Source organism: Trachemys scripta, chromosome 5, assembly GCF_013100865.1.
Source record: "Trachemys scripta elegans isolate TJP31775 chromosome 5, CAS_Tse_1.0, whole genome shotgun sequence".
In the NCBI taxonomy this organism is placed as follows: Eukaryota; Metazoa; Chordata; order Testudines; family Emydidae; genus Trachemys; species Trachemys scripta.
In genome coordinates this window covers 55,052,219-55,070,137 of record NC_048302.1, presented here as the reverse complement: position 1 = coordinate 55,070,137, position 17,919 = coordinate 55,052,219, and the positions used below count along the sequence as shown (strand labels likewise).

Sequence of the window (17,919 nt, the reverse complement as noted above, 5' to 3'; positions counted from 1 at the left end):
ATATGCATCCGAAGAAGTGGGCTGTAGTCCACGAAAGCTTATGCTCTAATAAATTTGTTAGTCTCTAAGGTGCCACAAGTACTCCTGTTCTTCTTTTTGCGGATACAGACTAACACGGCTGTTACTCTGAAACTTCAGGACTGAGGCCAGAAGTTTCTCTCCTGTCCTTTTTGTGGGGCGCAACCTCAACAGCCAGATGAGCATCCATAGTCTCCCGCTATCCTAATTTACTCAGCTCTGGAACATGGACACACTGGATAACTTCTCTTGTTCCCCATTCTCATTTTCTGTATTGCCACTGATTGTTGCTCATATTCCATCCAACCCCACTCCCCTTCCATGGCAACAATTTAGCTGCCCAGCCTCACTCAACATGCCATTATGCTGCTCACTTTCCTTTCACCCCCCTTCTCTTTCTTCCCCTTTGCCCCTTCCCCCTCTATTCAGTCCCTTTTCACTCCAACATTCCCTCTCTCCCCTCACTGAAAGCTCACATAACCTCCCTCCAAAAAACTAAGATTTTTTAGCATAAATAAAAATGTAAAGAAGATCAAAAACGTAAAAAAACCCAGACGTTTTATGCCCACCATCACACTGATCACATTGCTTGTATGTTGAATCCCTTTACCCCACCCTTTTTTACATGTCTGTATACAACATAGCACAATAGGGCTGAGAACCTGATTGAGACTTTGGGGCTCTCATGCAATCCAATTTACAATAACAAGCTCGGTACTTCCTGGTTTCATATGGACCTAGGAGTGGAAATACAGAAATGCCCCAAGGTATGTATAATGTGAGAACAATCTTTATTTTCTCTTTGTAACTATAGGTGAGGCTTTTATTGTTCATATTTTTATTATTATTACTAAAGAATACAACATACAGACAAATAAGACCTGTGGAGAACTCCCAGATTCAACAACAGATGGTTCCAACACAAGAGCAAAAGAAAAAACAAGCAAAACTAGTCAAATAATGGAAAGCTTATACCTGAGTATTAGATAAATATCTTGAAAAATCATAAGTATCATTTACAATAAATATTATTCTTAATGAATTACTCTAGCAGCTTCACAAATTAGACACCACCACATAGTATACTCATTGGTCAAAACATCTTGACATTTGAAAAGTAAAGGGACTTCTAAATTTTCTTCTTCTTCTTGGGCTTCTTATTGTCTAGGTGGCCACAGATCTAATGATATTATAACGTGAATTTACATATATAAAAAGTAACTTCCCATACTTCTCGGTTTTCCAGAGTCCCATGTTTAAGATTAAGATCACAACCACACATGTACTACATACCACTTAGAAAACTGCCAGCAGTAAACAATTAAAATAATTTCTGACCCACCCAAAACTAGGAAGCACTGGAAATCTTGGGGGACTGGAGAGGATGCAAAGTAAAGAGCAGTTCCTGCTTGAATTTCCCTTGGGATTCCCTGGGAACTCCAGCCCAAAGATGTATAGATCTCTCATAAGAATATCCAACTTTCTAATGCTTTGCCAAATGGCACTAGGCCTTTTTGCATGAGGATCCAACTTTAGTTTCTAGTGCTGCAGAACAAAGCTTCTGCATTGTATGCAAGAAACAAGGAAAAGTTGAAGCAACATTCTTACAATCAAATCTATCTTATTGTTTTTGCTCATCTCAGAAGTTCAAGCTGTCAGGTTGTATATTGATTTATTGTACTGCTAACATTAAAACTAGTAAGAACAAAATTGTGCTGACTCAAAAAGTATTGGTACCTTAGGCTTAAAAATAATTTAGGACAAGCCACAGCAACCCTTGTTTGGTTTTAAAAACAGATGTACTGCTGTGAAGTGTCTGAAATGACAGTAATATTGAAACTAGAATGCCACTTTAGCAATAGTAATCACTCTGCACTGGTAATTACTATCAGATAATTGATCAAGTTCAAATTCATCAACCTGAAAGAAGCAGAGCTAATTGCTAATGCATAATGAGAGGTGCAGAGGGGAATTAATGCTTCTCAACACCGTTTTTATTTTAATGAAATTTTAAATAAAACAAACAGTTTAAAATCATGAGATTTCAAATCTGAAAGTTTAAATGCTGCAGTGTACCTGAGACTGATAACTGTGGAAAATGTTTTCCTAATCATGGAGGGATTGACAAGGTGATTTATTTTAGCGCGTTAGCTTATTGCCAACTAGAATACAAATTCTGATTGGTTCAGCTAGCAGTAGTAGCCTTTGAACCAAGCACTATTAACAGCTTTGAGAGCTTCAAGGCTCCACAGTGCATATTCTAATTCTTTTTATATTTACATGAATTATGGGTGACTGGCTCTCAGAATACCAGGGCTTGACTTGGACACATATGGTTTGCTAGGCAGGCCAATAAACAAATTTATTATAAGTAAAACAAGTCCCCCTGTCTCAAATGTATGCCATAGCAGGCAGGGTGTGTCTACCAACAACGTACATCTTAGATGACTTTCTTTTTATACATATTGCTAATGTGGGCTATTAATATAGCTGCAGAAACAACATGTTTTACTTATGTTTTCTGTCCAATTATGTACTACAGATGTGCTCACACACGCATACTGACAAATCAAGGTAATACCAGGTTGTTCCTATGGGAAGGTTCCCTATTTTCTCACTAGTGAAACAAAAATTCTTACTGAGGAAAAACTGAGATGACAGCTCACTGCTGCCATCTGTCCCTACATCTTAGAATAGGTGCTGCCGCAGTACCAATTACTAACACAGTGGAAATTTGTTATTAACCCTTAGCACTGGCATTTTACAGAATGCCACCCTAATGAGTGCTCAGAGGAAGTACAGTCTCTCTCTCTCTCTCTCACACACACACACACACACACACACACACACACACACACACACACACACACACACACACTTTTTCCTATTGGAAGAATAGCACTCTGGTGTTTCTATAATCTTTTCTCTCTCATTTTTATTATAAACTAAGGTGCTGAACTGTAAATAATGGAATAAAAACATCCAGTCTTGCTCTCAGACAGAGTATATGGTTGAAAATCCCAGAGTTGTGCTCATGCTCAGAGAAAAATGGGCCCACAGAGTTTTTAAAATATAATGCTGATTTAATAGCTCAAATTTTCTAATCTAGTAAATTAGTAAATATCCTTATACATCAGCTCACAAGAATTCTAGTCTACTAGCTACTACTACTTTTAATTGAAGTAGTTTTTTAATTCAAAGTGAATTATTTTCTTTCAGCTTGATAAAATGAATAACACAACTGAGAAAATCATTCAGCCATTGACAATTTAATGCTCAATATGTTTTCATTTTCTTTTTTTTTCTTTGCATACCAGAGTTTTCTGCTATGACATGACAAGACTATTCTCAGTTTCCACCCACACTAGACTGTCCTCTCTTTCCTCCCACACCAACCTCACACCCATTATGATTAAAAGAGATAAAACATGGCATACAGACACAGACTCTGAGGAGCATCTGTCTTCTATTTTCTTTTATTGAACATTACTTCCTTTAGCAACTTACTGTAAAATATTCACAGTAAAAGTTGTTATAAGGTTGAATTTAGTGCATCTTCTCTTACCTAGGTATAAAATCTGGAGGTTTGAAGGATAATAGTTTTCCTCATATTATTATTATAAAGGTACATCAAGAAGACTTGCCTAAATTCTTTCACCACTTATGCTCATACAGCTCAACAGACATCAGTAGAGATGTATGGGTGTAACAGTGCAGAGACTGATCTTCTATCCCTATGAGAGCAACAGTGCTTGTCGTACACAAGGCAAGATTTTGTTTTCAAATACATCTTAAGTATGTTCAAAGTTAAGGTGACCAGATGTCCCGTTTTTAAAGGGACAGTCCTGTTTTTTGAGACTTTGTCTTATATAGGCACCTATTACCCCCCTCCCCACACTCCCTGTCCCGTTTTTTCACAGGTGCTATCTGGTAACTCTATTCAGAGTCAATGAACAGATAAACAATAACCAGGGCTTTGTATACTATTTCCAAGTCATGTTCCCTTAGGCCACAGCTGGGTGGATTGTGGAATGCTAGATAGAAGTCATATTGCCTACACCCACACCTGAATTCCCCACCCTACAAATAAAAGTGAATATTTATTTTTGAAAACTCTTAATAAAATTAAAATAATAAAGAAATATTTTGTTTTCACTAGTAACTATCATTGTGCATGTTATCTACTAGAGAGAGAGAGAGAGAGAGAGAGAGAGAGAGTAACTACATTAAAAGAACATTAGAATAAGGTTGCAAAGTCAAGCACTCCAAAGTTAGGAAATGCCAGAATTCATTCAGCCCCTATGTGTGTATGCATAACAATATAACTTCAATTACATGATCACAATATTTTTTCTGGAGGACTATGCATCATTCAGTGCACTAGGGATGAATGAGGGTTGTGTAGTAAAGAAGACGGTTGGCTGCAAGACTCCTGCTTCAGGTGTAGCATTTGCTAACTTTCGAGTGCTTGACTTTGCAACCTTACTGTTACTTTAACATAGTTTTGAGTGTGCAGTTTTCTAGTTTAAAAACAAAACGCATCACATGGCATCATATTGACAATCATATGGCTCATCAGCAGATCCACCACACAGATCCCTGCGACTCGAGCTAACTGTTCACATGATAGCAGGAGTAGCAGCATTAAAGGTGGATGGGACATTTTGCCAGTGGGTTACACAGATATTTGAGGACAGCAGAGGAATGGTGAGCCTTGGGAATTTTGGGTTCCATTCTGGTTCTGCAAGGGAGTGAACTCTACTGGGCACAGACACGTCTGCTCATTTTCCCCAAGCTTGACCCCTTTCGCACCTTCCCCATGCAACCTGTCCTTGTTCCAGTCCTGGTCTTCCCCACCCTAAGATCCTCATCCTAGTCACACTCGCCTCACCTAGCCACCCCCAGTATCCACTCCTCGGGCTTCTCATCCCAGTCCCAATCGCCTGGGCCAGCAAGTCCTAATCTCACCCTTCTGGACCCCACATCCCAGTCCCAGTCTCCCCTCCTCCCCCAGCTGCTCATCTGATTTCCCTTCACAGCCTCCCATCATCCCCAGCCCAGATTTACATTCTTTATCCCACTGCTTCCCAGTCCCAACTCTTACCACATATGCCCCCAGCTCCTTGTCTCAGTCTCTTTGCCCAGCCAATCCCAGTTCTCCTCCCTTCACACTGTTCCACCTCAGATCCATCTCCACTTCCCACTGGGTTCTCAGTCCCAGTCTTCTCATCCCAATCTATTTCCACCAACAGGTACAGCTCTTGTCCACTCTCCATTCGAATCAGACATCCTCCTCCTCCACCCTTCTTAGGCCCAGCAGAGGGTCACTGAGAGGACAGTAGAGACAGTCTTCCTGCTCTCAGTTCAGGTGTCCAGACCTGGACCCAGTACAGCCAACTATAGCCCAAAGCTGAAATTGCAGGGAAAGTCCAGCTGATTCTAGGGCTAGAGCATGCTCATTGTAGATGGAATTGTTAGAGATTTTAGTAACTAAAATCTGAGAAATATCTACTCAGCACGTATGAACTGTGATTTTTCTAAGGCTTACAACTTGCCCAAATTTGGGCAGATCTTCACAAGGATGGCAAAAGGCAAATTCCTGACACACAGGACGCCCCTGCCAAATTTCAAGTTCTTGCACCAATGCATGGGGGTACTAGAGCTTTTCAAAGAAAAGGTCTAGAATTTTTTAACACAGGCAAAATAAGGTATTTTTTCCTAGCCTTGACCTCTGAAAGAGCTGAACAGTTTTAACGGAAATGCTCAATAAATCAATCAATCCATTGGCCTGAGGCACACACCTGGCATGAAAAAATTTATTTTGGCAAAGTTATAAAAACAGAAAACAGGGTTTTATAAGGTCAGGCAACCCTAGTAATAGGCCAGGCTACCAGCCCCGTTTCTAATAGTAACATAATTATACAACATATATGTAATTGTTGATAAAGTAGCTACTTCCTCACTCCTGTGGAGAAAAGTATGCGTTTTAAGACTTATTTACATTTTATCAGCATTTTTTTTTTAAAAGATGACACACACAAATCTAAGAGCTTAATCTAGATCAGTGGTTTTCAACCATTTTTGATTTGTGGAGCCCTAGATTTCAAATGGAGGTGCAGACCCCTAGAAAATTTCAAATGGAGGTGCAGACCCATTTGAAAATCTATTGTCTATATATATATATATATAGTTGAATTCTGTTCAGTCAGTTTTCAATCTAAGTCTTTCACAAACCCCTTAGATATAGTCAATGGACCCCCAGGGGGTCCGTGGACCACAGGTTGAGCATCGCTCATCTAGATAACTAAAATAATTAAAATGATGGATTAAGTTAAGGAAATCTGACAACTATTTGAAAAACTATAAAGCCCAAAATAATGTCAGTTCAGATCTGGTCTAACCTTTAATTATTCAAAAACCTATCAGAGTGGATTGATGTTAAAATCCAAGTGAAAACAGTTCCTGAGTTTATTCTTTGTTATTAATAGTTAAGTTCCCAACTTCACAAAACTACTTGTATTCATCAGTTATATAGTATTCTAAGTACACAAGTAGAAAACTTTGCTTAACAAGAAAGACCTTGCACTGACAGCAGATGTGACAGAACTACTGTTTTACACCACTGTATCCTGAAAGTAAGGAAAGTGATATAACGGAAAGATACTAATCTTCTGCTCTGTGCAACATTAGTCACTCAAATATAACTAGCAGCTCCAGTATGGAAAGACTAGACAACTCCAATTCCAATTGCTCTTTTCACATTAAGAAGAACAAATAGAGGGTAGTAAATTATCCATTTTCATTTAATCTTCTCTTAAAAAGGAAAACATGAACACATATTAGTTTATTTCACTGTCCTGCCTCACTCAACATTGTTCTCTTGAAAGAAAAGTCTAAATAAATGTTATACCTTTTAAAAAATTAAAAGCTTAATTAGCAGCATATTAAATAAATAATTAATGGAGATGTCCTATGTCCTAGAACTGGAAGGGACCTTGAAAGGTCATCAAGTCCAGCCCCCTACCTTCACTAGCAGGACCAAGTACTGATTTTGCCCTAGATCCCTAAGTGGCCCCCCTCAAGGATTGAGCTCACAACCCTGGGTTTAGCAGGCCAATGCTCAAACCACTGGGCTATCCCTCCAGCCTCTTATAGCCTGCAGCATGAGGAGTAGGAACTACACACATCCCTAGATGGTGTCTCATTAACCACTGGCAAATATCTAACCTCCTTTTTACAAACACTGGGATTGCATGAGGCCTGACACAAAAGTGAGGAAGAATATACCTACAAACCCTCCACCAGGGTTTCCTCAGGAGTACAGGACACATTTTCATATACACAAGAGCAGATCCCCCTTAGACCCAACAAACCCGGCATCTTGGCAGTGGGTTAGACGAAATGACCCTTGCAGTCCCTTCTAACCCTATGGTTCTATGATTCTACCTGGAGCACAGCAACAGCTAAAATGGAAGGGCTGGACAGATGCTGCTTCTGCATCTGGCCTCAATCTTCTCCAAGCTCTACAATGGGCCGGTGAAACTTTATATCAGATCCGCACTCATACACCACTCCCACCTTCTTGTCATCTTTGCCCTTCCCTCATGAGCGGTAGCACTTGGCTGAGTTGATCATTACCTCGTGTTTCAACGGCACTGATGCATTTTCTCAGAATTGTGAACCCTATCTTATCCAACTGTGCACCTAAAAAGAAAAACAGTTTGAAAAGATTTTAAGAACAATTAATAATATATTTGTCTTTTTCTCACAGGTGGCATGTCTACACAAACACTATATGCAGCAAGCTGGGGTGTAAATTTACAGCGTTCCAGCATGCTTCACACCAGCTCTCTGTGTGGATTTTGCTGCTATGCCCTACACATTCCCCAATGTATTTTCACCTACTTCTTTTTCAAACCACAGTATGTCAACGCACACTAGGGAACTTTTTGCGCACATCAGCAGGGACCACTGAACAGTTAGGGTGCAGCATGTTGAAACGCTGCAGATTTACACCCCTGCTTGCTGTGCAGGAAGTGTTCATGTAGACATGCCCAAAGATAGAAAGATTCAAGGCCAATCTAGTGCTGACTTTCTTGGTAGAAAGTAATATTGCACCTAACCCTACAGACAGTGCTCACTCAGGCAAAATTGAGGAAGAATTGTGGGAGTAGGCACCTTTGTTATATCTTCTAGAGAAATTTTTCTTTTTTGCTCTCTTATATTTGTACAGAACCAATCCTGCAAGCACTTGCTACCAGGTGTAGTGATTTCAGGGAGTCTATTCACAGTAGCAAGTCTTTGCAGGATTGGACCCGTAATTAGACACATATGTTGGCAGGAGAAGAATGTGGTTTAAGATTATTTACTGCAAAGCAAGACAGACTAATCCTAAAAAATTCTCAACTCATTGGAACACGTCCTTCAGGATCTTGAATATTTGCTATATGCACTGTAGATTTCTGAAGGAAAACCCCAATTCTTAAAACACACCCATAAAACTAAAATGCACACAGAGACTTTCTAATGGAAACTCCTCAACTAATAGCCAAAAAGACAATAACTTTCCTGTCTTGTTTAAATAATTCCATGATATTCCCTTTTAAAATAAAGTGAAAATCATATGAAGAGAAGTCTCATGTCAACTTGTTGTTTATTAAAGGATATGACTACAAAAAATCAATTTTTAAGCTATACATTTTAAAAATTATTTTTGATAAACCAATTTCTTGAAATGACCTCCCGAAATTTGAAATATTAAAATATTTTAATATTTCAAACTTTGGGAGGTCATTTCAAGAAATTGGTTTATCAAAAATCATTATTTATAACTTTTTAGCTTTAAATATTTTGACAAACCTAAAAAATTGATCCTCTTTTTTAAAAAGTATTATGTATAATGAATAAAATCTAAGGAAGTTAACCCAATTGGAGAAGAGAGTACTCGTACAGAACACATTGCAATGCTTCTCCCCTATGGAATCATTCTATCATCCCCAACAAAGTACGTCCTACACAACCCAAAAGAATTTCCCCACCACAGATTTAGGACATGTATGTGCATCTCTTCATGGCAGCTGATGAATGGGCTACCTAAAACCTAATGTATTCACAGGATAATACTCAAGGATCAACTATCTTTGTGACACTGTTTAATCCCTTTTCTACTAAATCAAAACTCATGTTCCAAAGCCACATTTCACCTAACCATCTGGTCTTCACCTTCACTGTTGGCTTGATCCTACACCATGAAAGCTTATGGAAGTTTTTCCATCCACTTAAGTGGGAGCCCAGTAAAGCCCAGGATTACAAAGAACACATGCATTAACTCCTGAATGCAAGGAGAATAGCTGCCTTCATTGTTGGGATGGTGTCAAATTATTATGAATTATTGTGATTGATATGAATGAATGTGGTGAACATGAGTTTGGTGAGGCTTGATACATTTGAATTTGCTAGAGGATTCTGGGAGCAGGGTTCTCTTAGCATCAGACAGTTGGCATGGAAATTTATTGAGAGTGATCAGAGGCTCTATCTCTGTGTGTGTGTGTTTCAAAATGGAACTTTGGAACATATAAGCCAATGGCCAGCTCACCAAGTAAAGAAAATGCAAAAACACTCAATCAGTAAGGTTGGCACAGGCTGACCCAGGTCAAAATGACCCTTTAAGATGGCACCACACTTAAGAGCTCAAGTGAATGATTGAGGAGAGGATAAACATCAACTGATCTTTGGTCTCTATCCGTTTTGCAGTCCCTTCTAAAATATTAATTAGAAAAACTAGTAATGAATAGGGCTGTCAATTATTTGCAGTTAACTCACGCGATTAACCCAAAAAAATTAATCATGATTAATCGCAGTATTAATCACACTGTTAAACAAGATAATACTAATTAAAATTTATTAAATATTTTGGATGTTTTTCTACATTTTCATATACATCTTGTATTCTGTGTTGTAATTGAAATCAAAATTTTGATTATCATTTTTACAGTGCAAATATTTGTAAACAGAAGAAATAGTATTTTTCAATTCACCTCATACAAGTATGGTAGTGCAACCTCTTTGCCCTGAAAGTGCAACTTACAAATGTAGGTTTTTGTTTTGTTTTGTTAGATAACTGCACTCAAAAACAAAACAATGTAAAACTTCAGAGCCTACAAGTCCTACTTCTTGTTGAGCCTATCACTAAGACAAACAAGTTTGTTTACATTTACAAGAGATAACGCTGTCCCCTTCTTATTTACAATGTCACCAGAAAGATATGCTAAACATTCATATGCCCCTTCATGCTTCGGCCACAATTCCAGAGGACATGCTTTCATACTGACGATGCTAGTTAAAAAAAAACCATGCGTTAATTAAATTTGTGATACAACTCTTCGGGGGAGAATGGTACATCCCCTGCTCTGTTTTACCCGCATTCTGCCATATATTTCATGTTATGCCAGTCTTGTATGATGACCCAGCACACATTGTTCATTTTAAGAACACTTTCTCTGCAGATTTGACAAAACACAAAGAAGGTACCAATGTGAGATTTGTAAAGATAGCTACAGCACTCGACCCAAGATTTAAGAATCTGAAGTGTCTTCCAAAATCTGAGAGGGACTAAGTAGGAAGTATGCTTTCAGAAGTCTTAAAAGAGCAACACTCCCATATGGAAACTACAGAACCCGAACCACCAAAAAAAAAAAAAAAAAAAAAAAAAATCAACATTCTGCTGGTGGCATCTGACTCAGATAATGAAAATGAACATGCCTCAGTCCACACTGCTTTGGATTGCTATCGAGCAGAACCCGTCATAAGCACAGACGCATGCCCCCTGGAATGGTGATTGAAGCATGAAGGAACATATCAATCTTTAGCACATCTGGCACGTAAATATCTTGCGACACTGGCTACAAGAGTGCCATGCAAATGCCTGTCCTCACTTTCAGGTGATATTGTAAACAAGAAGCAGGCGGCATTATCTCTTGCAAATGTAAACAAACTTGTTTGTCTGAGCGATTGGCTGAGCAAGAAGTAGGACTGAGTGGACTTGTAGGCTCTAAAATTTTACATTGTTTTATTTTTGAATGGAGGGGGTTTTTGTACATAATTCTATATTTGTAAGTTCAATTTTCATGATAAAGAGATTGCACTACAGTACTTGTATGAGCTGAATTGAAAAATACTATTTCTTTTGTCTTTTTACAGTGCAAACACTTGTAATCAAAAATAAATATAAAGTGAGCACTGTACACTTTGTATTCTGTGTTGTAATTGAAATCAATATATTTGAAAATGTAGAAAACATCCAAAAATATTTAAGTAAATGGTGTTCTATTTGAACAGTGCGATTAATCATGATTACTTTTTTTAATCGCTTGACTGCCCTAGTAATCAAATGCACACAGGGCATATTTCTGGGACATGTGACTCCTCTGAGAACAAGAGATATAAATGCTAAGCAGACTTTGTTAGTTCACCAATTAACATCGGAAGAGGTCTGTGATGCTGTAAGACAGAAGGTCTCAGGGTAGACAACAACCTGCTACGAGGGACTTTTGAACCTGAGGGCCTTGGGGTAACGAAGACCCTGCTTCGGGAGACATTTGACAGACCAAGTAACCGAGGAGAGGAGAGGAGAGAAGAGTTGAGTCTCCCTCTAGGACTGGTAGCTATACCTGCTTTGTTTGCCAATCAAGATACTGTGTAAGGCCAACATAGTTACTGAGGGTTTATGATTGGGGAATTGAGGCTTATTAGGAAGAGGTATTATATAAAATTTTACTGCTTGTGTAATTCTTTCTCCAATAAACTGCTGTGCATTGAGCAAACTGAATCAGAATTTTCACTGATATTTGTAACAATCTGCCCAGCTGTGGGCCATTAAATATCCATTTCAACATTCATCACTCCTCTTTCTCCACAGGAAAGGGCAAACAGTTTAAAAATATATATATATTTTTTAATGCCAGGTTATGGTTCGGATTTTGAGAACACACAAGTTTTGATTCTCACTGCTACATTAACTCACTACACTCTTGCAGACCTGCGGTATTTTATACTACTATATAAGAAGTTAGCCTTTATGCTCTTTTTATATATGTGTGCAAAGTGACTAAGTTATTGTTTCCAATGCCATATTGTTGAATTTTCTGACTTCCATACAAATATAATCTCAACCAATAAAGTTTTGTTATGTTTAGAAGTAAGTTATACCCTTAAGGCACTTATAGTATGAAATGAGTTGACATGAACAACGGGATAGTTTTTCTCAAAGCAGGTGTGAACTTAGACCTCACCACTACACACATCTATGCCTGTGCTTAATTTTACTCCTGTGAGAAGAACCATTAACTTCTGTGGGACAACTTATGTTAGTCAAGTTAAGTATATGCATACGAGTTTTCAGAATCGGAGCTTAAGTGATTAAAATTGAGTTCTTTTTAAAAGTGTGTAATCTTTTGTAAAACATTTTTATCTATGCATTTCAGAATTAAAATGTTAAATATTTAATTGATATTTATTTATTAAATTATTAACATATTAATATAATAAATATTAGTTTTAATGTAGCTCCAGGTACTTACTTCCCTCCTGTCTTGTGTTGGCTCTATACAAATTGATGAACAGCTAATAGAAAAAATACAAAAATGTAAGTGCTCTGCAGTAAAAAAAGTTCATAAGAACAGAATCAAGATGCTTCCTGCTTAATGCCAAGTAGGTACAACTGCAGCACTTGATTTCTAACAAATACTGGGCCTCACTTGATACAGTACATTAGCCTAGAGGGGCTTGAATAACAATTTCCAGCCCATGGGAAATTCAGATTTTTGACATTTGTGTTTGTTCCAAAGAGCATGAAGAGTCAAACCATCTAAACTTTTTGTGGAACGACACATTTCATTTTGGGTTAGATCAACATTAAACTGAAACCACTTAAGCTGCCACAGAGCCTTACAAGAGCTGTAGTTAAGATGCCCCACACCCTCATTTTTCTCTATGGGCAGACTCCCTGGCTGCCCGCTGTGCATTCATGAAAGATGTAATCAAGCCAGGAAGCTCATCCTAGCGAGGACATTGAAGGCATGGGGCACTTGTATTACATCTCCCAAGTGGCACCATGGCAGCTGAGGTAGATGCAAATTTTAATGTCAACCCAAACAAACAACATTTTTCAATTAAATTTTCCAGAACTATTGGCAACTCAACATTATATATATATAATTATATAAAACACTGCGGAATTCTGTTGGGTAAATCAAGTCCTGTGAATTATAACTGGAACATATTCAAGGCTTTAAAAAGTTTTTGCTATGGATGCTGACAAAAAAGGGGAAAAGAAAAGAATTTTAAAATTCACGGGAACTATCTGTTGTGACACAGAAATAATAATACCTACTATCAAGTCCCACTATTCTTGGCTTACGAAACCTAAATCCTAGATCTGAATACTCAAGTATAACAACACGAATAATCCAGTGCTGTATCCTAACTCTCCAAACTCCATTCCATTTCTAAAGTATTTTGATATGAACCAAAAACAGGACAACTACTCAATCATGAACAGATTAAAAAATAAAATCATTTTCAAGACAGACTTATTATTTTCCAGTGTACAGTACATTTTTAAGCTTACAGAAATATTGTCACATGACTGCTCATGCAAGTCTATTTGAATAGAGTAGATTGTTATCAGGGAAAGTGATTAAGTCTACACTAGCCATTACCTAGAATAGTGATATAATCATTGTAATGGAATCTATTTATAAAATCAATTTTTGCTGTTACAAAAATGAAACACCACAGCTTCACCACAATCTCTACAGATCTCTATCCTGTGCTAATGTTTTATTTCACGGATGTTCTCCTTCAGCAAATCTATCATTTTGCAGAGCTATGTAAACCTGGTATATAAGGACTGCAGAAAACATGATCATCATTACACTATAACTGTATGTTAAAAAATAATCCATATATTATATTCTTACAGTTTCTTTTCCATCCAAGACTTCCATCCACAGCTTCCTGTCCTCCTCAGAAAATGCCTGCATGGTCACAGGAGTAACAGATCTATGGGAACACCAATAAAGGAAAATAACTACATTTGTCTTTTTATTAGCCAGTACATGTAATATCAATTTTGCCTCTTTTTGAATGGCACATCCCATCACCATCACAAAATTCACTGTCCAAGAACAAACAACTTTTTTTTTTTTTTGCTATATTACAGAACATTGTTCACCCTTGAAATTGATGTATTGACAAATCAACTGTATCCCCAAAGTGAACAGACATTCTGCAAATTAGGCAGCCAGAAAAAAAAAAACAATCCATTATACACTATTTATTTAAAGTAGAAGCTCATTAATTCACCAAGAACTGAGAATTACTGAATTTTGTGAATTATAAGATATACAAGATATATAAGATCAGGGCTATTGTACCAAAAAATTACTTTGTTAATTTATTTGAAATGTAGAGTTCAGTTTTAATTATTTGTGCCAATACTCTAGAATATTTACTAGAATACTCTATAGTGCATTTTATAAAGAGTAATTAAATCTTAATATAATACCTCATTACAAAATTCAGCTATTAAAATTTTCCTAACAAATGAAGAAAGTCTCAATTTTGGGATGTATAGATTAATAGAGATTAGTGTAAATCTAACTTTTTTTTTTTAATAGCGTATGAGGGAACTTTTAAAAATGAATAATTGTGAAACTTAGTAAAGAAACCAAGTGCAAGGGAAGTTAACAGCTGCAATGAAGCAGGAGTGGTGATGCTGGTAATTATTTTCCTGCCAATTAAAAAAAGTGTATCACATTCACCCTGCCACTGAATACCATATTTATAAATATAATATGCCTCAATCCTTTTTATGTCTGCTTTCCAATAACTGAACTACGTTTTGGTTTTCCAAATTAATTTCAGCATAGCACTTGTGCAGATAGGAATTATGGTGCCCTGCTCCCTTGCTCAGTGCATCCCTTTGGATTACACATCAGGACAAAATACCTATAGAATCCAGGGATTCAAGATACTGTAGTAAATGGAAGCTTCCTACTTCAGATTTTTTTTTTTTTAATTGTTCCTTCCTCTGAGCCAATGCTGGATGCAGGGGAGCTTATTATAATTATGGAAAGGAACTGCAAATGGCATAAACATTTCTCTTTAGATCTATTAAAGTGAAGGTACTATCATTGTGCATACAAGAGGTATCCTACTCTCCTGAAAAACACTGCTTCCCCCAGCAGGTGTAAAAATAAACCATAAAAAAAAAAGCCTTCTGTAGAACTTCATTAAATGTGTGCATCTTATACCCTTTGTGGCTAAACATAAGCAAATACATATATGAATAGAAGTAGTAAGATGGGGAGGAGGCAGACTTTCCAGGCCAAACAGGCTTTTCGGGTCTTAAACTGGCCATTTAATATTATTCAGTTTCAACCATGCTAAATGTACAAAACTGAATAATTCTGCAGGGAAAGAAAAGCAGGGAAATGACTGAACTAGCAAAAGGACCACATAATACTTCAATGTCTTCTCTTATCTCCATTTCATTAGTGAAAGTCAAAACCCAGTATATCACTTTTACATAATGCAAATGCTCCTCCTCTTCACTGGAATTATAAAAGTGAAGTGAAAGCACTAAAACTGATCCACACACTCACTCTCTCTCTCAGCAGCATATCAGGAGAATCATCCAAGTTCTGTATTGGTATAAAGCTAGTCTAGGAGAGATATTTATTCCTTCCCCACCTCCACAAAGGCTGTCTACATTTAAAGTTTCATTTCTTAACATTTGCCAGTATTATCACCACCTGTTAAACTACTGGAACAGTAGTGCAGTCAGGGAACGTAGCCTACTCTAGAACGTCCGCCATTGCTACTTCTGGTGGAACCAAATCAACTGGTAACAATGCAGGAAACTTTCTGGTGGAACCAAATCAACTAGTAACAATGCAGGGAAAAATATCTCTTGGCCAGGCAAGGTCTATTGCATCACCAGGCATAAACTACAGTGATGAAAAGCCTATCAGGATGAACGAGTGTACAGTGGCTACAATATTTTTATGGAGAAGTGCAGGTATCACTACAAAGTCAAAAAAGTGTGCATGTTGTAGACATGGAAACAGTATGAAATAAGGAAATTTGTACTATCTGTCCACTGTAAAAAGCAACAGAGGGTTCAGACTAACACGACTACCTGATACTATCTGTCCACTGATATTAAAAATGTTAAATACTCAAACTACTCACACCTTCCACTGTAATGACAAGTACATTAATGTTTAACTTTCTCAAGAAATTAGAGTACTTCAAAACGTTAAATAGATTCCCAAAGCACAGACCCATTCTTATGTTGTACATATACGAGAGTAGAAAAACATCAAACGTGACACGAGACATTAAATCAGAAGAATTGGTATCTATTTTTTGTTAGCTTGAGGCAAGTTTTGGAGCCCATAAAACCTACAGCTTGGATTCTGAGTAAGGATAAAGGACAATCACAGCTTCTGATTTAAAAAAAATGAGAGTTAGTTTCTTTCTAAGAGAGCTTTGAAAACAAACAGATGTCAATTGATTACTAAACCTGAGATTCTTTCCTAGAAATCATTGGTCACTCCTTGTATCCAAGCCATGGGGACACACAAAACCCATGACCAGTCTTTTGACTACTTTTGTGGAGGAGATGTCTGAGCAATACAAAGCAGTGCTGTCCAGACTGCTATTAATGAAGCTAGGGCAGCTGCTAAGCCCCTACGCCAGCTGAAACAGTGCCTCTACTGAGCAGCCAGCACAGCCTCTATCCACAAGGGGTACATGACAACATAAGAACAGCCCTACTGGATCAGACCAAAGGTCCATCTAGCCCAGTATCCTGTCCTCCGACAGCGGCCAATGCCAAGTGTCCCAGAGGTAATGAACAGAACACGTAATCATCAAGTGATCCATCCTCTGTCGCCCATTCCCAGCTTCTGACAAACAGAGCCTAGAGACACCATCCCTGTCCATCCTGGCTAATAATCATTGATGAACCTATCCTCCATGAACTTATCTAGTTTTTTTTTTTTACCCTGTTGTAGACTTGGCCTTCACAACATCCACTGGCAAGGAGTTCCACAGGTTGACTGTGCGTTGTGTAAAAAAATACTTCCTTTTGTTTGTTTTAAACCTGCTGCCTATTAATTACATTTGGTGAGCCCTAGTTCTTGCATAATGAGAAGCAGTAAATAACACTTCCTTATTTTCTTACTCCACACCAGTCATGACTTTATAGACCTCTATCATATCCCCCCTTAGTCATCTCTTTTCCAAGCTGAAAAGTCCCAGTCTTATTAATCTTTCCTCATATGGCAGCTATTCCATACCCCTAATCATTTTTGTTGCTCTTTTCTGAACCTTTTCCAATTCCAATATAACTTTTTGAGATGGAGCGACCACATCTTCACACAGCATTCAAGATGTGGGCATACCATGAATTTACATAGAAGCAATATGATATTATTTATCCCTTTCTTAATGACTCCCAACAGTCTGTTCGCTTTTTTCACTGCTGCTGCACATTGAGCGGATGTTTTCAGAGAACTATCCACAACGACTCCAAGATCTCTTTCTTGAGTGGTAACAGCCAATTTAGACCCCATCATTTTGTATGTATAGTTGGGATTATGTTTTTCATATTAACCACTAAATCACGCTTAGAGAGCCCTGAAAATCATATCCACAGACCATTTTTGCGGATTGGTTACAGATACAAATTTTGTATCTGTGCAGGGCTCTAGTCATGCTGATTAATGGGGTGTTCCAGACACAAGGCACACTGGGAAGAGTCTCTACCCCAGGATATCCAATGATGCATCAGTATAAAGGAGTTTGGGTTAAGTTTGACCATCTCATCTGTAA

General features: G+C 37.8%; 1 protein-coding gene across 1 annotated transcript in view; it reads right to left on the bottom strand.

The window, feature by feature from the left end:
- The window catches only part of ARHGAP10 (Rho GTPase activating protein 10), a 246,201-nt gene that overhangs the window by 110,096 nt on the left and 118,186 nt on the right, over positions 1-17,919 (bottom strand). The window contains exons 11-13 of the mRNA XM_034771459.1: positions 13,998-14,079; positions 12,597-12,639; positions 7,657-7,722 (exon numbers count right to left, since the gene is read on the bottom strand). Of these exons, the coding sequence (XP_034627350.1) occupies positions 7,657-7,722; positions 12,597-12,639; positions 13,998-14,079 (191 nt within the window). The remainder of the gene's footprint in view (positions 1-7,656; positions 7,723-12,596; positions 12,640-13,997; positions 14,080-17,919) is intronic.